The sequence below is a fragment of the Hoplias malabaricus genome, chromosome 1 (genome assembly GCF_029633855.1).
Source record: "Hoplias malabaricus isolate fHopMal1 chromosome 1, fHopMal1.hap1, whole genome shotgun sequence".
NCBI classification, from domain to species: Eukaryota; Metazoa; Chordata; class Actinopteri; order Characiformes; family Erythrinidae; genus Hoplias; species Hoplias malabaricus.
The window spans coordinates 13,114,583-13,134,755 of record NC_089800.1 but is presented as its reverse complement, the minus strand read 5'-3'; the positions used below and the strand labels follow the sequence as shown (position 1 = coordinate 13,134,755).

The window sequence follows — 20,173 nt, the reverse complement described above, 5'->3', positions numbered from 1 at the left end:
ATACATACCCCACCATCTACTGCAAACCACTTATGTGCATACAACAAACATACCACCATCTACTAAACCATTTAAACATTTTCTAAATTTCTCCCTACATACTACTACCAAACACTATTATCCACACACAACAAACAAACTGTCCACTAGAACAAATACTCTTCCAAACACTACAACCAAACAGTCACCAACACACAACTCTCAATTAGAACAAATATTCTTCCAAACTTTACAACAAAACACTGTCACACACACAACAAACACACACCTGTCAAACAGAATAAATATTCTTCTAAACAATACAGAACAACACTTTCACCCACACACTGCAAACACTCCACTGTCCACTAGAACTCAGATTCTTCCAAACACTACCCCCCCCCCCACACACGCACACACAACTGTCACAAATACTACAACCAAACACTGTCACCCACGCACCTGCAAACACACAACTGTCAACTAGATCTCACAATCTTCAAAACACTACAGCCAGTCAGCCACACACAACAAACACTACAACCAAACCCTGTCACCCACACAGGCATCCAACTGTCCAACAGAACTAATACTCTTCCAAACACTACAACTAACTGTCACTCTACTTTATATTTAGACAATCATCCTCCATCCTTATACCTTCCCAGCCCCAACACAGAGAGAAAGATGAAGTGTGGAAGGCTGAAGTGTGCTCACCTCCTCCAGGACGCTGACGGTGTTTCTGCAGCTCTGGAGGCGGGTGGTGAAGCTGGAGGTTGTGGGAGAGTTGTAGTCCTCCGTCGTCTCCGACAGAAACTCCGATACTGATATTTGATCGGGCATCCTCCACCACGAATTGGAGGGTATTTCCCAGACACAAAATGGAAGAAAGGGGATTCGTTCAGAAAGCCGAAAACATTAAAAAGGAAAAGAGAAAACAACAGTAACTTCAGGGGTAGTTTAACGGTTCGCTACCGAGATGACTGGCTGATTAACGTTAGCGAGCTAAAGTGTACAGCAAACGGGGCGAGAAAACACAGTTCCGGCACTGTTTTCGTTTTTTCTGGAGTCGGTGCTAGGGTCTATCTCATTCCCTCTCTCTTGTAACCTCAGACTTGAATATATCGACGGTTTTTCTGCGGTTATAAGCGTTGCTGTGGAGTGAACTAGCGGTGGCGGCGGATGCACACATTCCGGGTGATGTTCAAACTATCCGAACCGCTGCCACAACACGGCCACATCCCTCATTGAATTATTATCGATATTAGTCCGCTAGGTTTGCAAAGCGCGTGCCGCCTGTTGACTCGCCTGACTGTAGCCTGAGTTAAATGCGCAATATGTGACATCCGTACACTCTCACACTCTCTATCTCTATCTCTTGCTCTCCCTCTCTCTTCATCCACCCACTGTTGGCGGAGCTGGCTTCTGCGCATGCGCGGCGCTGTCTCACATGATTCTTGTTCAGTGGAGGGGCGACCCCCGGGGGCATCATTCCAGCTGTTCACTAGTTACACGACTCAGATTCTTTTCGAGAAAAGACCAAGAAATACTAAAGCTAATTTCCACACATTAATGCTTTATAAATGTCTTCTTGTGCTTCGTTATTTATTCAGAAGCCTAACATTTTCTCTGACTATATTACTATCCTTTAAGATTGCACTGTCATGCAATAAGAGAACTTTTAAATTAAAGACTCGTTCCAGTCATTTTAAATGTGCAGACGTTATGTCTAATTGTAACCGTACACCTTGTTATTCATTAAGTATTCAAGCATCTATGAATATATATTTATTCCTATTCATCTCTACCCACACCTATGCAACCTGTCTGCAGTTTAGCTCCACCCCCACGCTGACAGGATTGGTTGCTTAGGTTATTGACCTAAGACATTCTGACTGTTGTAATACACCCATTTAAGACGGCTTTGTGACGCTACCGTTTCAAAGCAGAAGTGTTCTACTCTTTTTTTGCACATATAATATGTCTTCTTGACTTTTATACTCCATTTATAGTGGATAACAATAACCTCGTGTGCATATGTTTGTTCATTCATTCATTATCTGTAACCCTTATACAGTTCAGGGTAGCAGTGGGTCCAGAGCCTACCTGGAATCATTGGGCGCAAGGCAGGAATACACCCTGGAGGGGGCGCCAGTCCTTCACAGGGCAACACACACAGTCACACACTCACACCTACAGACACTTATGAGTCACCAATCCACCTACCAATGTTTGTTATTGGACTGTGGGAGGAAACCGGAGCCCCCGGACGAAACCCACGCAGACACAGGGAGAACACACCAAACTCCTCACAGACAGTCACTCGGAGCGGGAATCGAGCCCACAACCTCCAGGTCCCTGAAGTTGTGTGACTGTGACACTACCGTGGCGCACCCATATGTTTGCTTTTTATTATTATTGTTATTATTCCTATAATTATTATTATTCAGTCCTGTCTATTCTGTGTATATATTTTATTTTCTGTGAGAAAAGACATACGTGTAAGAAACCGATTCAAAATATTCCCCTTTATTATCTGGCAGAGTTTCAGACAGAGTGTGATATAAGAAACTGGCAATAAATTAGAAATTCTTACCGGTTCCATAATGAATCTTTAGAGGAAAAACTTGAGAAACGGGATGATGATAATCTCATGGCTTCAGAGCCGACCTGTTCACATTGAAGTGTGCAGTTTAAACAAATAATAATAATATTAATAATTCACTAATAATAATAATTCACTGAATAATAATAACCTAGAAAAATATAGAATGAATAAAACAGATTGTGATATAAACTGTGAGTCTTGATAGCCTGTGTTACAGGGAAAGATGAGTGAGTTAAACATTTAAAAGCTGGTAAAATCTACTTATAAGATATCATATGAAAAACTGGTTTCCTTCACCTTTGAAAAGGAGTTTGTTGTAGTATGCAGACAGTTTTAGTTCCATATGATGCTATCAGTTTTCCATCCTTTACTCTTCAAAGCTAAGGCACAAATGATCTGATCTGTGTCCTTTATTTCAGCAGTGAATTTCAGAGCAAATTTGAGCTATTAAAGTTTTCTTGGCCTAACAATATCATATCATGTGCTCTTTTATTCTTAAAAATATCATCTTTCGTCCTAGACTTATAATCCTACAGTGTTTCAGGAATGTTTTCAAGCAGTTACACCCTCCTGGGATGCTGCAGCCTAAAAACAAGGGAAGACTCCCTTACCTGGTTCGTTCTGTCCAGTTAATGTCCATCCAGTAAAATATCAGGCCACTTGATGTTTTCTCATGTTCTGTTCATGTTCAGTTATGTCTTGATGTCACCCTCATTCCAGTGAACTCACAGGACTCAGAGAGAGAGAGAGAGAGAGAGAGAGAGAGAGAGAGAGAGAGAGAGAGAGAGGAAAGGAAGGGAGCTAGAAGTGGCCATGTGTGCAGAAATACTGTCTGTCACAATGGGGTACAGGATCCAGACGTTTTCAGGATCAGGAAACAAGGACACGCACCCTGCTGCAGGAAACATTGCTAGCTGAGTGTAGGCACTAGGAAAATGTGCTTGATCTTATTTATAAACGTTATATATATCTCTGTCTGTTAAAATCAAGGCCTATAAATGTCTAGTCCCTTATGAGCAAGGATGGGTCAAGGCTGGTCCCTTGCCTCCAGAGAAATCTCTATGGGTAAAGGGCAAGGCCTGTGAAGGACTGGCGTCCCCTCCAGGGTGTATTCCCGCCTTGCGCCCGATGATTCCAGGTAGGCTCTGGACCCCCCGCGACCCTAAATTGGATAAGCGGTTACAGATAATGGATGGATGGATGGATGGATAAAGGGCAAGGCCTAAACCCACAAACGAGTACCTGGGACTTTCCATCTCTCAGGCAGCACAGCATTAACAAAATGTCATGCTTCTTGGTGGATGAGGATACTTTGACACACTGTTTCGGATAGACACTACACGTAATTAAACAATGCAACTTACTCTGCATATGGGCAACCACTTCCAACTTGTTTAGGCTTGAGCTCATCTGGAATGGACTGATTCATAGTGGAAATATGTACTGTGGTATTATGAATCAACCTTTCGGATTGTTTATGGAAAAAATGCAGGTTCTGTCCTCAAAGGCCAAAGAAGTAAAGCAGTATTAAGATTGTTACCGTCAAAAGGTTTAAAGGCCAGGGTCTGTTAAAGGGTCACACAGAGGAATATATATGATAATGAGTTTGATATAATAGAGCATACATACATACATTTTCTTTTCCGCTTCTCCATTTCAGGGTCGCGGTGTATAATAGAGCAGAGACTGAAAATATAAATAAAAATAAAAATATTAAACAGTCTGATAGTTCTTTAAGCATCATTCATTGCTATTGACATTTTGCACATTTTCCCTTCCTCAGTGTGTCCGTGTCTGTATCTCCCTCGGTGCCCATTATGTGTCATTTTCCTGTTTTTCACAGGACTGTGGTTGTCTGGGTAATCTGAGCATTTTTGTGGAACAGGAAACGGGGTGATTCCACCCGAGACAAGTGAACATAAGGCAGAGAGGATGCTTTATCTACACAAATGCTGCTGAGGCAAAAAATGACCGTAACGGGTTCCTGAAGGGGGTGGGATTTCAGATGGCACTGTGAACAAAATTCAAAAACGAATGGTCAGGCCTAAAGACGCTAAATGACCATGAGCTATGTAATAGTTCTAATCTCATCAGTCTTCATATCAGTCAGGCTAATACAGTCACCACAAAGTTATAAAAAGAGTTTCATCTCAGACTGCTTTTGAATGACTATGAGGGGAGCTGTTCAGAATAGAGTTCATTTCCATATCAAAGACCTAAAGGCACAAAAACAAAGAAACAAGCCAAAAAGGCCTTGCTTTTAAATAAACTGCTTTTGTGATGCCTCAAAAGCCAGATTATTTACATATATTTACATATACATACATTCAGCCCACAACGGTTTAGACCCACATGTTATTGGCCCTTTAATGTACAGCTAATCTATATACGCTACTCAAATCTTTTTGGAGATGTGTGCTTTAATTTGTGTGCTCTAAAAGCTGGCTTCATACTGTGTGTATAAATCCTCCGCCTGCTGTGTGTGAATGCCTTCAGCCAACTTCTGGGTCTTCCTCTCTTTTCTGGAATGTTCCAGCATCGTGAATTCCTCAGTATTTGATGCTATCATAAGGACACAATGACACATAAGATATCACTGGCATACAGTTCACAGTTTTATGTGGACTCATAACACATCTATAATTCCAACGACTAGATTTAAAGTTCAATTAGCCATTTGTGCTGCTAAAAGTAGCAAACATTATTTATGCAAGTATTTTATTTGTATGTATTATGTATTACTTATTGTTTGAAAGAAGAGGGCATTTAGATCTGAATTTATTTTTGTTTAAACTCGGTCTGAGTGATCTAAGAATATTGACGAGTCCCGTAAATACTAAAAGATGTGTATACAATACGAAGCAAGGTACAAATAGCCATATGCTATGGCTATCATGCCTCTGAAACTATGCAAACAGGGGTCAATTAGAGTTGAAAATAATTCTGGTTTTCTGGCGCCGCCTGGTGGTCAAACACAGTAACAACGAATTAGAAAATAAGATCTTTAATCATTTTTTTACTCCAGAGGTCCAAACACTTCTGTGGTGTGTGCTATACAATTATATGTAAATTGCAGCAATGTCTGAGTGGTTAAAACGTAGAATATCTACCTTAATTTTAGGTCATAAGGTTAATTATACTACACAAACAGTATAGATTTATATATATATAAAAAGGGTGTGATATCTGAACTATTCAACCTTGATTTAAAGATTAATCAGTTATTGTCTGTAATAATTCAGCTTCACATGATGAAACAGCCATTATACTGACACCTAGTGGCACCTATATGTGGGACCTCTCTATGGAAAATAAACTGGAAGCCAAAGCAATTTGATCCTTCATCTGGTATGAATTTCATTAAATGGAGAAAACAATAATCATGTTCCATCTCTGTCATGTACATGTTTATTGTTAGCTACTTTTAAACTGGTATTCTGAAGTTTAATGTCGGAGCCAAAAGTCAGTTCTTATTAACTCACCTCTTATATAAATGTTACAATACGTACAGAGCATTTTAATTACGTCAGGATGAAGATGAAACAGATAAGACCTGCTTCCCACAGCGCAGCCCCCTGTAACAAAGTGTGTCTCATGATCAAAGTACCCACGCCTTTGATGAGACATCTGTTAGACCTGCTGAGATAACCAGTTTTGTCTTTTAAAAAGGAACCTCATCATTTTTCCAACATTGTGTAAATGTGATGTAACACAGTGATGAACATGCTTCTGTCACAACATCGTTGGAGTGTGTTGCAGGCCTCGACTTCTAAATGTGTTCATATCTCTCAAGTTTAGTGAAAACATTGGAATTCCTTTCTTTGTGGTTTTTTTTTCAGATAAACAAAGCTTTAAGAGAATCTCTGGAAATGAGCTCTGTAAAATATGCTAAACCTCTTTATGTCTGTTGTGGCAAATAATTTTCTTTATCACAGCTCTGCCACAATGTTCACATTTAAAATATATTTGTAGCTTTTTATATTTAAACTGGAAGAAACACTGAACTGATTTCAGTCTTTTTTTTTAATCGTAAAATATACATTTCATTAGAAAAACAGCTACTGACCACAAAAACACAAATACAGCACGTACGGGTGTAGAGTCATGGGACACAGAAAAAGAAAAGGTAAGAGATTTAACACACAGTAACTGCTCTACACTTTCATCACACACACTGCTCAGCTGTTGTACTAATGGGCAATAACAGGTATGGAAAAGGAGATGGATGCTTTTGAAATTTTTGATTTTCCACAGTACGAGGTCTAAATTAAAGAAATTGTGTAAAGATTTACATTTGATTAAAAGTTAGAATGATTTTACTAAAATTAATATCAAAGAGCGTCAAATTTCAGGGAGAGTTCACCTTGTATAATTTATCATTTAAGAACTGTTTGGAGTTCTTAAAAATAATACATCTTTAAATTTAAACATAACCTCTGGAACCTAACCAAGTACACCATCTTAAACTCTACTCTACAGACAAGTGATTCCATAGTTTTCAACAGTCGCACACATCTTTGTCCTGTTTTATTTCTGTTACACTACTGTAACTGCTCACATGAAGTTTTAGAACGGTAACTCCTCACGTACAGTTCACTGTGTTCCTGTTTGTGCTTTTCTTTCTGATGGATTTTTAAAAATTCCACTTTTTTAAAGCTGCCAAATCTCTTAATGTTCCTCCTATTGCAATAATTTAAAAAGAGATTACAAACAACCCTTTTCCTGACATATGCATAAATATAAAAATATCAGTTCAGATTAAACATGCGCAAGATTCACTCGTGATATACACTACAGTTCAAAGGTTTGGAATCACTGTTCTTCATAATATAAGAAGACTGGAACCATTTTAAATAAGTCTATACTTATAAAGATGTAATGAACAGTTTAAACTGAGTACAGATGTCGTAAACCCATCTGAAATGTCTTTTCGAAGCAGTAGTAACAAATAAATTGGGCTTCACAGTGCTGATTCTCACCAAATAGAGTACGATTACAACTCTGGCCTTGGTGGTTAGATACTATCTTACCAATAACCAGTAACCAATAACCATACATTTATTTTAAAGAATTTAACATCATTTTATAATTGATAATTGTTTCTGGAAGAAAAGCAGAACATAGAAAATGCAGAATGTATTAAACAATTCTTATATATCGTGAAACATGAGTATGTGATTTTCTGTGTATGACTGAAAAAATAATATAACACCAAGAACTAAACATTCAGAATGCCTTATATTAAGAGCAATAAACAAACTCTTGCCTGAGAAGATATTAATGTATATATACCATTATAGTGTATTATCTGTAACTGACTCAAATCATGTTAATGCATGGATCCAATAACAGCTATTCTTTATATGAAAAGCAATTCCAAATGTTTGAATGCTACTGTACATGTTTGTTTTTTATATAACTCTGCAGACTGGCACACATTCCAACCAAACACTGGGGAAAATCATAAGAAAGAGTATGTGACGTTCACCAATTCACTGTTAATGAGGAATGGACGCACAGCAGTGCTTTTTAGTGCAAGATCTCAGTGTCAGCAAATTCTACTAAAAGCTAATATATTAGTGTAAAAATGGCAGGAAAAATTTAAGAGAAGGGTGCTACCAAGTGTGCTGTTAAACAATTGACAAGTTATTCCTTCCAAATGTAGGAGTAAATAGCAATAAGTAAAATTATGTCATTTTTACTTTCCTTAAAAATGCACCTCTTAAGCTGGTCCCCTCTCAGTCACTGGAAAACTAGCAAAATGTAAACAGCAGTTCCAAAGCAGGGAAAACAAACAAATAACAACAAGGACATCATGTATATATATAAGCAGAAATATACGGCATATACTATGTATATAAACCAATCAAAAAATAAAAACTATGAATGATACAAACTATTTAAATCATCATATCACTTTCATGATCACATTATTATAGTAGTTACAAATGTTAGTGAACTGGACACAAACTGTTGACTCCCTGACCTAGTTTAAGGATTAAGATATATATTAAAGTTAGGGATTTGGTCATTCCTTCTAAACGTATTAAATAACAAATGAGTACACAGTTACACTGTGCTTCACTAAAACACTAATGCTCAAAAACAACCATTTCTAAAAAAATAATTAAAAAGCATTTTTCTGTTTCACTTTATAGACTAGAATTACAGTACTGTGCAAAAACATTGTTTTATTATTATTGTTATGGTACGTTGTATTTCTATAGCACCTTTAGGTCACATTACATAGGGCGCCCAATGTAGAGAAAATACTTAAAACATTTTTACTACAATAAATTTTAATATTAAAGCATAATTAATCAAATTAAAGACAAAATGGTGCCCCAAACAACCTGACAACTAAAATGTAACATCAGATAAAGAGTATGTGATGATTTCATCTTTGAAAAATGTGAAAAATGAAGTTTTACTTTTGCTTTTATTTTGCTTTCGCTGACATTTGCACAGTACTGTATTATGACACGATAACAGGTTGTCTTCAGTTCATTAGTGCAAATAAAAACTGAGTGTTTGTGTTATTTCTGACTTGGTTTCCTCAATATACAGCACACCCAGCACCTCAACAGACTCAAGTAAATAAATGGTAATTTTTTTTTCATTTTGGTCAATAAATATGATATAATTTCTGGAAGCTGCAGAAATTCAACCAATGACGTTGGAACGAGGTATGGAACGAAGCAGCGCTTTTAAACAAATTCTCCAATCAGTTACTCTTCAATCTGACACACCCTCAACCACAGGACCTGCAGGAAAATACAGACAGAATATTAACACCTTTAGTTGGAAACTACTATAACGTGTAAATACGTTTTACTACTAAATGTAGTATATTTGTCTATTTAATCACACAACTCAGAATTATTTAGATTTAATTTAACAGAAAGTTGTAATAAACATGTTGGAACGTGCATGTCCTTATATTTGTATACGATTTCTACAGAAGACTACACATATTTTCATCAAATCTCATATAAATTCATATATAAGTACAGACATTTGTACACATTGGACAGGGCACCAGTTCAGCACTAGCTTCAGACACTCACACGTATAGACACTTTTTTGAATAGCCAATCCATTAACTTTACACTGTGTTTGTATATTATTTTAAAAATATATAAACGATCCAATTGGGGCTCAACATTAAAGAACAGATTGAGGACAAAAACATCACCACACATGATCATTTTTAACTCATCGCTGGGAAACATAACCGCAAGTTAGGAATATGCTTACTCTGTGGAGATTCCACCTCCATGGATCGAATGGAGCTAAAGGAACAGTTCTTTTTGGGTCTTGCCCCAAGGTCGCGCTCTTCCTTTGTTACATTGTGGTTCATGTTCTCTTTATTAGTGTGGGATGGAGCCTCCTGCTGGGCTTTATTCTCTTCATTGTTTGCTACAAATGGCCCTCCCTCTTCAGCCACAATCTTCTCGATCTTCTCCATTAGAAGAGGAAGCTGGGGATGCTCCCCGAATATGTTGTTGTTGATGACGTGGTATCTTTTCTTGCACTTGTCCACCACCCACTGTAGCTCTTTGCCCTCCCTGCGGATGTGCCTCTCGATGGGCCTGTCCCGGAGTATTTCAGCCCATGTGAAGACGATCAAGGTGTGCTTCCATATGCTCTCCCCAAAAAGCGCCATGTTCTCCTCGATGCGAACCCTATCTGTTTCCGTAAACATTCCCACAGGAATAACCAGCAAAAAAGCATGAGGCCCTGGCTCACACATGCTCACACTCCGCACCATTTCCTGCTGGTACGAAGTGGGCGTAATCTGGGATGAGAACCAACCAGGAGTGTCCACTACAATCACCTTGCGACCATCCACCTCAGTCTCGCGCTTCACAGAAAATTCTGAAGCGCGTTCCAAATGGAACTCCTCTCGGCCCAGAATGGAGTTTCCAGTCAGGCTTTTTCCCGGCCATCTCCAGCCCAGCAGGATCACACGCAGCTCAGACAGGCGGTTAGCATCACGGGCAGCTTTCGCAAGCCTCTTCTCCTCTTCAGGATCAGGCAGATCATCACCTGTAGTCATTTAGATGGTGTTAGATGCTGTGCCATTTTTAATACACTGCAGAAAATACATATATTTGATGTCCTCAAACTTCCATTTTGAGCAAACAAACATATGAATAAGGACATGCTTCAGTAAATAAGAATATCAACTTCAGTAATCATTTTCCACTACTTTGATTCATGAAGTAAGGGTTTTGCACTACAAATGTGCATGCTGACATTCAGAAACACTTTTCACAGTGCCACCAACAATAAAGGCAGCCTGAAGCTAATTTAATACAGTAATGTATTCAATTTTAGTGAGTTGAAGATAAAGGTAAAGTTAGCTAAAACATTAAAAACATCAACCAAGAGTTCTGAAGTAAGGGCTTGTCTGTGAGTTAACACTTCTTGTTTTTCACTTTCATAACCACATACCTTAAATATTAGTTTTTTATAAGTTACTAAATGAATCAAGATTGTCATGGGATCCATTTTAAGATGCACGTCCCTTTAGCTGCAGGCTCATTATTCAGTTATAACTCTAAAGCCATTTCATCCTGTAACTATTATAACTTATATACTAACTATTACACAGCTAACAAGTGTATAGGTATAAGAGTGAGGACTTGAAGTGTGTGTGCGCAAACTGGCTCTTCAACTTTAACGACTTCACCTGAAAGAGCTGCATGTAACATTAGTTCCCTATGTCTTGTGTGACATATTCAATTGTTAATGAGAGGAAACTTCTAAACCCTGTCTAAACTGTTACACGAAAATGCCATAAATATTTTCTAATTTGTTAGATCAGGTCTAATGATACTATCACTATCAATTATATTAAAAACTGAGCAGGTTACAGAGTATTTGGATGATATGTCTGAAATATTTGGGAGCACATTAAAACAGATTAACACTTTAACATGCTTATGTTTTCAAATACACCAGGAAACTTTAATCTTGTAACAAAGCTTCATTTTAATCTATAATAATCAGCGTTTCTAAAAAAAGAATAGTAAACGGAAGGAGACAGATTAGCCACTCAAGATGGATAATAGAAAGTCTTCTTCCTTATCATATGCAATGATATGAATATGCAGACTGAATGAATGAAATGAGTGGGTGAATGAGAGAGAGAGAGAGAGAGAGAGAGAGAGAGAGAGAGAGAGAGAGAGACGGAGACAGAGAGACGAACAGGAAGATGGTGGCAGATTATGAACAGGTGAAGTGGGGGAGAGTGAGAAAGCAGCAAAGACTGAAATGCTGCAGCAAAAAGCAGCAAATGCTGAACCTAAAACACAACACATTACAGTGTAATTACCACAAAATGATAGATATTTTCCACTTTCTTCATAAGAGACGTGCACAAAGAGGAGTTTCTTGTTTTAATGATGACCATATCCATAAAATAACTACAGCAATTCAAATATCATTACAGTGTAACATCTGCGACAATTTCTTTTTAATTTCCATACAAAAACATAAAGGGTTTAAGTACATATATATCTAAGATATAGATCATAAATCCTGGTATACGAAAGTACATAATGTGCATCCCAAACTGGAGTACATGAAATTAAAAACAGATATACGCAGGGATACTCCAAGCCCTGGGAGACTACCATAACTCTCACCATCCAGTTTTCATCTTTGAGATATATCAGAAATATATCTTGATATATACATTTTGGCCATATTGTCCAGCCCTCGATATAGGAGAGAATTAATCTCAAATCTTTCTTCAGTTCTGAAAGAATTCACAGGAATTTTTGTGCATCCCTCCACTGTGACACGACAAGTCAACTTCTACGGGGTGAAAAATATATTACTGATCCCTTATAATTCATTCAAATTGCCTAAAACGCATCGTGGACACAGTTAAAGCACACAATGAACACACAATATACTGATAAGTGTGTATGTATTTATTGATTTGCAGTTAAATACGTTTCTGTTATTGTCTGTTTGCTGTTTAATTTCCATTAACATTCCCCTCCAGTCATTGATTAAACCCCTACAAGCTCATCTCTGTTAATTACTATTACATATTTAGAAGTTCTACTCAAGATTAAAATCCCCAATGCCTAAAATGTGGCTTAGCTGTAACTCTACACCTTTGCTTCCATCAGTAATCACAAGTTTATAAACATGTAATTAGCCCCTGCCTGTATCTCCAATTACCGTTTACCACTCAACTGCAGCTCTAAACTCCTGCCTCCCATTGGTTCCTAGGGTTTATGATGTAACAAACCCTGGCTGTTGAGTTCACCTATCTGATACATTAAACTGTCAAAGCCAAAATGTTCACTCATAGTATTGCCTGCTTATCTCACACATAATATGTCTTCTACCAAATAAACGTCACCACATGAACATGTTAACCATTTCAAGCCTGAAAGGTAAATAAAGGACAATCTCTGACTTTTGTGCTTTACTGTACATCCTTTACTCTTAATCTTTAAAATGGAAAATGAATTCTGAAATGTACTGATGAGGAAAGTCCGGATTATACTCAGACTTACGTAAAAGCTGATGTCATTTATGAAACTTGACCCTTTTAATGTTAGCCAAGAGGAAACAAGTCGAGATGACACGAACAAATACGGTATCGTGGTTTTTTCTGACACTTATTAATACCTCGCCAAGAAAATAAACCTCATATAAATGTCTCATAAGTGATTTTAAAACAGAAAAGTCAAACTTTCTGAAGTTAGTCACTAAAATATATTCTGTCTACATTCCTCCCAGTGCCCTAGATTACAAGCGTTAGCTCGTTAATGATCAATATTTAATCACCCCTGAGCCGAGGCTAGTCTCACACCAAAAAACAGCCCCACATTTTACTGTAGCTGGATTCTAAAGTTAAACCCAAAGTTATTTCGATAGAATAATGTGTGATATGAAGCAGAATAGTGGATAATAATCAAGTGACTTCAGAAGGCGGCGCAAACCTTCAGTAACTAAGTGAAACGTGTCAATTTTAGAAACAGAAAACACCGCAGCTGCCACGACGCGCCAAAACTCCCACTCACTCCATAACTTTGGTTTAATTGTAATTTTACTTAAAATACTCACCTTGTAATTCTGTGGGTTTGTTGGAGCTCATGACGAAGTTGTCTTCTCTGTTTGTAGTCCTTTATCACACACAGAGAGAGAGAGAGAGAGAGAGAGAGAGAGAGAGAGAGGGATTTCCTGTTCGTTTGGCAGGAGGTTCAAGCGGGAGGTGATAGTTAAATAAAAGTACACACCACCATTTTCAAACCAAAGGTCCCTGAAACTCTTCTGTCTCTTTTGTAAGTGCTGGGGAAAAGACAACAGAGTCCACGTCTATAACTGAACGTTGGAGGTTTGGAAAAATATACCTGCAGATTTATTTGGAAAATATAAAGCGACTCTCCAGAAAAAAATGGAAACAACAAATTTCATAATATATTTCATTGTAGTGATAGAGCTTTTCCTGGAGTAGCTATGAGACATACAATAACTAAGGAGAGGAAGCACCCAATTTATGTATGTATTTTTAAGGGATACTACCAAAGTTCTCTATACGTTACTGAAAAATAAAAATGTTTTTCAGAGCAGGTAAATGATGAGTGTTTTGTTATTGAGAAAATGGCTAAATATTACAAAATAGTTAAAATAAGCACTTACAACGGTAGCTGCAAATGTCGTGATACAGAACTGTCTATTACAGTTGGTGGTAGTAACCAGAGTAATATAAGTAAATTGTAAGTTATAAGTAAATATAGAGTGACCAGATCTGAGATGATGGGAAAAGAGGACACGTGTCCCGGGGGTGGACGACTACTGACGTGCAGACTGACCAATTACGACCAATAACGGTAGCTACAGAGTCAGACCGTCCAATCCGAAGATTGTAGGCTACTTCACCACGCCCCTTCTCACTCAAGCGAACCAATCGGATTAGAGGAGGACTGGACTAGGTTGTGAACGAAACGCTTCTCAAAATTCAATGTAAACTCTAGAAAAACAAAATCCCGGACGTGTGTGTAATTCCGCCCGGACATTTTTTTTTAAGTCTGAAAAAGAGGACATGTCCAGGTAAAAGAGGACGTCTGGTCACCCTAAGTAAATAAGTAACTTGTGGCCAATATTTGGGCAAAAAAAAAGGTGTCACATAAAGTTCTTAACAGGTCATTTTTATTACATTACATTTTATTTTATTATGAAAGTATTATCTTGTGAATAAGTGAATAATGCTCAGAGCATTATTCACTTATTTACATATTTTTAAGGCTGTTGGATGATATTTCAAGTTTTAAAGACTTAGTTTATCATATTCTCATAAAATGATCAAATTTGGACTTTAATGTCCCATTTGAAATTATTTATTTATTACATTTATCATACATACATCATACGTAATTTTTATTTAAATTAAGGAATGGTACATGACTGGATTAAAATGTCTATTTTCATACACTTTCAGTTGTCTTCCTATTTACATGTTTATATGATTAGTTAAAAATATAGGTTGCCATCCTTAATTCTTTAAAAACTGCTATGTACAAGGTGATTTTTACAATCCTTCATTCAACAATGTTGCAACATTTTACACAAGAACATACATGACACATTTGAAAGTGTGAAAATAGAGTAAAAAATAATGTCAAAGCTAAATGTCAATGTACCATCAAAACTTAAAACATTTGTATTAAATTGTTAGACATTCTCTGCTGAATGATGGAATAAATGAAAAGTGTCTATTTGGCTGCTTATGACTAGGTGGCCCAGGCTGCTAGCATCTTCATATCATCTTCATCCTCTGCATTCTTCTTGGACGCTGTGAAAACAAAAAAAACACAGTTAGGGAAAGACAGTTCCCATGGTATTCTGCTAAGCAAAAACAACACTTTCCAGTCTTAAGTCCTTTTTATGAGTAGCTAATACTATAATAGTGAAATAGTATTTTTCACACTATATTTGTTACTATCGAGTACATCCTTCACCACTGACTATATCATTGTTTAGTTTTACTATAGACATAAAAATGTTTCAGGAGAATACCATTATAACATGAGATCAGCAAAATTCTAGCAGCCAGAGAAAGTGTTCAATGGACATTTCAGTATGTTGGTACAGAGAATATATATGTGTGAGAGAAGAATACAGGTGCTCACGCGTTCGATGGCTTGGTCTGGTGCTAGGCAGTTTGGTTGTTGGTACACTGGGCAGTTTGTCTCTCGGTACACTGGGCAGTTTGCCCATATTCTTCATACTTTCCTCTAGGTCTTCCTGCTCTAACTCTTGCAGCTCTGCCAACAACTCATCCTGTAGGAAAGAGAAAGAGCACGCTGTAAAAATATGACCAATTATAATATGACACTAATAAGAGACTGAAAATGACATCATAGGACAACAAAAGGGGGGAAAAAATCAAAAATTATTATCTGTGATTCAATAAGGTACTTCTTTCACATTGTAAGCGAATGTAAGTATAAACGTAACTCCCTCAAAACTTTACGGAAACACAGCCCAGTGTTCTGTTTATGATGGTACCTCATCAAATTCGTTTCCAAATGGTTGAGAAATAGCATCAGAGATCTCCCGGGCTATGTCCTGCTGCTCTGTGATGTCTGCCATGAGAGAGTCGATGTTATCCAGATCTCTGAGAGAAACATCAAGAAATTCAAGGTGTAATTTCTGACTGTATGTTATAATAACTGTAATTAACAATCCAAATATATTCACATAACCTGTGTTACCAGTGCAATCATATTCATTAGTCGTTTTATCCAGTTAATGGTTAGTTTCCCTCGTTTTATGTATTTTTTTTTTTTTTTGACTGAAAACAACACATACATTGGCGTGAATTCTGTAGTCACAAATGCAGCATCTACAAAAGCCTCTAAAAAAGCCCTTATTAATCCAAGCTGAATAAAATCTAGTGTGCATTTGACTGCACTGAATAAAGTATAAAACATTCATCGTATGATTCATGGAACTTTAGTAAGGTGTGGAAACACTGTTGACCAAAGGAGGAGGGAGAAACTATGCACACTACTTTTCTTGGGTGAGACTGAGGGGGAAAGTAGGAAAACTTCAGTGAGGATCTCGTCTCACACACACACACACACACAAACACACCAAATATGTAAAAATGTGTATGTTCATTTTACTGTAGTTATATCAGATGTTAAGGTATTTAGCTGCACATGAATGTGTGATAGGGTTGCTTACATATTCTGATGGACTCCTTTGATAGCTTTGGCTGCATAACTCATGTTCTTCAAGACTTCTGTGTTGGTGTTGGCATTCTCAAGTGCCTCACGCTGAAACTCAATGGTGGACAGAGTCCCATCAATCTGAGTCAGCTGCTGCTCAAAACGCTTCTTCCTTTTAAGAGCCTGAAGAGCAGCTGTGGGGAAAAAAGTATGACCATCATCTATCTGTATTCTGACCATAGACTGTATACTCTCCTCTTACATATAATCTATTTTTTGACCAACATTACCACTACCATGAAGTACAATCATCTCAGTTCTGTAGGATTCTCAGAGCAGAGAAAGAATGGAAATACATGTATTTTCACAAATATATTTTCATTCAAAGATAGTTCAGGTAATTTTTCTTAAAAAAAACTGTTATTGCTTTATTTCTTTAGATACTCTTTTTATCCTGACAGCAATCAGTAAATCAAATGATCTGAAAACATAAAAAAAGCAGACTCAATTACTGTACAAGTACACTCTCAGAAAAAAGGTATGGTAGAGGTACATTATTGGTCATTAAAGGTACAAACAAGGTAAATGTACCTTTAAAAGTAGTTTAAAAGTTCAGTTGTGTTCCCTAAAGGTACATTACATTCTCTTCTCCTGAAGGAGACGTGAATATTTGTAAGTTGTCATTATTTAAATAAAATAAATAATGAAAATTAAAAAAACATTATAAGTCATGGAGATTAAATGGAGTATATGAAATCAAAACAATGTTAAAATCTACAATTATAATAGAATAAGGTACCACCACAATGAGAAATTGTCTGACAGTGTAAAATGACAGTAAAACCCCTACCCTGTCTACTACATTACCCTCAGTAACCATATTAAAGTAATGAAAAAAGAGACTCCTGTATAAACTATTACAGTAATATTATACACCATTATTAAGGAGTCATTTTAGATCCAGTGTTAATGAATTCTATTACAGGATTAAGCTCACTCTTCCAAATGTCTGACATCTGGAGGAATTTAAAAGTTGAGATATTTTCTTGGATACGAATCCAAAGTACTACCAATGCGAGAAGTAAAAGTTTGAAAAAAGAAGATACTCCAGACTAGTGAGATGTTTTTAGGTGGCTTAGGTGGCTGTGGGTGTTCCCCTGAGATACAAAAAAGCCTCACATATCAGGCCTGGGTGTAGTGCTGACACAATAGAAGACCTGTTTACCTGCTTTTCACACAAAGATTAGGCTACAAAATTTCAGCGCTACCGGCCTGAACTAGGAAGGATCAAGTCCACAACAAAAAAGATGATGAAAATAACCTTAGAAAACAGCCTGTATCACAACACTGAAGGAACCCTACTGAATTCCTATATGTGTATGTGGTGGTACAGTTTGCACCACCTTCTCTATTGGGAAATAATAACATACAACTGACTGTTCTTTAAACAGGCTTCTGTATAAAGATTCTGTTTTCAGATCAGATTTTGAACATTTTTATCAGGATTTCATTGCTTTCCAATACAACTATATTAATGAAGTCAGGAACTAATATTGGATGATACGTTCTGAACCACAAACACCATTCCAACATACTCATTAATGTTTATGATGGAACTGTATACTCACACAGAGTATACAGTGAAGCGGCTCCTCCGCTTAACACTGAGGAGCTTTACACCCCTGTAGCCAACACTGAGTATGGTGACTTTAGGTTCATGTGTAGCTGCTTCCAATGACTCCCTAAGCATAAGTGCACCTAAATATATCAGAATTCACTATTTATAATAGGGATCTGCACACCTTTGAACTGGGCTATTGGTATGTCAACATTTAGCAGACGAACATTTTACAATGAATAGTGAATGATTTCTGGGTGAACTGTACACAGTCTGGCTATTGCCACAGGGGGAAGCATCAGAATAGACAGGATCATGAGTCCACAACAATCACATGTTGGCTGTAGTCGGATGTTATAACACTGTATCTACCAAGTTGGCCTACTCACATTTTCACAGACCTACCACAATAATAGGGGCCAGAAACAATTTGAGACTCAGCCAGTGTTTATGCTACTTGGTTAGTCTGTCAAGTTTCAGTTGTTTTTGTTTATACAAAACTGTTGAGTACTTATAATAGACTTCCTAGAGACGGTAAAATAAATATTATGCGATATGGAACTTTGGCCTCTGGCTTAGAGGAGCTGCAACACCTTCACATAGGATAATCCATTGTCAATGTTTTACATTAGTTAATTGTTAACCTAAGTGCTATTAACCCCTTGAAATCTAGATTTAATTTGCCATTAAGCCAAACTGCTCCATAATAGTTCCATAACTATACTATCAGACAGTAATTCTGTAATTTATATTAATTATATAATACCAACCACTATAGCCAAGACTGGGAAAACCATGGGTGAAATACGGGTCACTTCAGTGGGTAAAATAACTAAGGAAAGTAGATCTTACCTCTTTTGTTTTTGGTCCCATTCTTCTTTGCAATCATGATTTCCTCCTCAATTTTTTTTTCCAAATATTCCTGCTTTTTGGTAAGCATGGCCTCTGTTTCCCGAAGCCTGTGAATGGCATCCTGTGGGGATGGAGTTGCTCCAGTCTTGGAACGGTGCTTAGATTTGGACCCAGAGCTGGAGCTGGATTTAGAGCTGGAGGAACTTGATGTCCCTTTAAAAATTTTAGAAATTTTACTCATAGCGGATGCTTTAAATATCTGCTATAAACTCCTTTCTACTTCTGTCACAGTCAGCTTAGTCCAACAAAGTGTCAAGAGACTGACCAAGAGTAGAAATACCTGCCTGTCAGCTTTCCATGTTCAAATCAAAACAGTGACCCACACCTACACCTCTATGACGAATGTACCTGAAAAAGGGGGCAGAGCAAGTGACAGCTACCTGTTTCCTTAAAGGGCCAGTTCTCTTAAATTACTTTAAATGACAACTTCAAATACGTTATTTATTGCTTTAAATAAACAATTCTTGCATTTAATACTGTATGTTTTGTCAGTTTTCTAATTGAATATATGGACACATCTTCTAGAGGGACAGCAAAGCATTTCACATTACAATCACCAAGTAAATTTACTGAAATCATAAAAGGTGCTCTAGGCATTTTATGTTTGGCATGTTTAATATTCCAGCCTCAAATAGACAGGCCTGAAACTGCAGTAGGCAAAATTTTAGGATATGTGACATCACAAAATACTATGAATTTCTTTTTCTTTTTTCAGCTCTGTTTCCATATACGGACTGCATTGGCTATGTCATATGTGGCCTTTGGGGAGAGGGGGACTGAAAATAAATAAATAAATAAATAAATAAATAAATAAATAAAATATAAAATTTAATATAGATTTAAAAGTCATTA

The 20,173-nt window shown here is 37.1% G+C and overlaps 3 protein-coding genes across 5 annotated transcripts in view; all 3 read right to left on the bottom strand.

The window, feature by feature from the left end:
* asap1b (ArfGAP with SH3 domain, ankyrin repeat and PH domain 1b) overlaps positions 1-3,233 on the bottom strand; it is an 80,546-nt gene extending 77,313 nt beyond the window's left edge. For all 3 annotated transcript variants that reach the window (XM_066646798.1, XM_066646797.1, XM_066646799.1), the window contains exons 1-3: positions 3,199-3,233; positions 2,576-2,649; positions 697-823 (exon numbers count right to left, since the gene is read on the bottom strand). In XM_066646798.1, the coding sequence (XP_066502895.1) occupies positions 697-823; positions 2,576-2,634 (186 nt within the window). In that variant the 5' untranslated portion in view covers positions 2,635-2,649; positions 3,199-3,233. The remainder of the gene's footprint in view (positions 1-696; positions 824-2,575; positions 2,650-3,198) is intronic.
* Positions 3,234-6,604: 3,371 nt separating this feature from the next.
* Positions 6,605-14,366, bottom strand: LOC136702736 (GTPase IMAP family member 4). Its single transcript, XM_066677883.1, has 4 exons — positions 14,258-14,366; positions 13,682-13,740; positions 9,845-10,636; positions 6,605-9,351 (listed from the first exon to the last, which is right to left on the bottom strand). The coding sequence occupies exons 2-4, from the start codon at positions 13,710-13,712 to the stop codon at positions 9,323-9,325; spliced, it is 852 nt and encodes a 283-aa protein (XP_066533980.1). The 5' UTR covers positions 13,713-13,740; positions 14,258-14,366; the 3' UTR covers positions 6,605-9,322.
* Positions 14,367-14,851: 485 nt separating this feature from the next.
* Positions 14,852-19,613, bottom strand: chmp4c (charged multivesicular body protein 4C). Its single transcript, XM_066641148.1, has 5 exons — positions 19,262-19,613; positions 16,808-16,985; positions 16,127-16,235; positions 15,748-15,898; positions 14,852-15,410 (listed from the first exon to the last, which is right to left on the bottom strand). Exons 1-5 carry the CDS (start codon positions 19,500-19,502, stop codon positions 15,349-15,351), a joined length of 741 nt encoding a protein of 246 aa, XP_066497245.1. The 5' UTR covers positions 19,503-19,613; the 3' UTR covers positions 14,852-15,348.
* Positions 19,614-20,173: the final 560 nt, after the last annotated feature.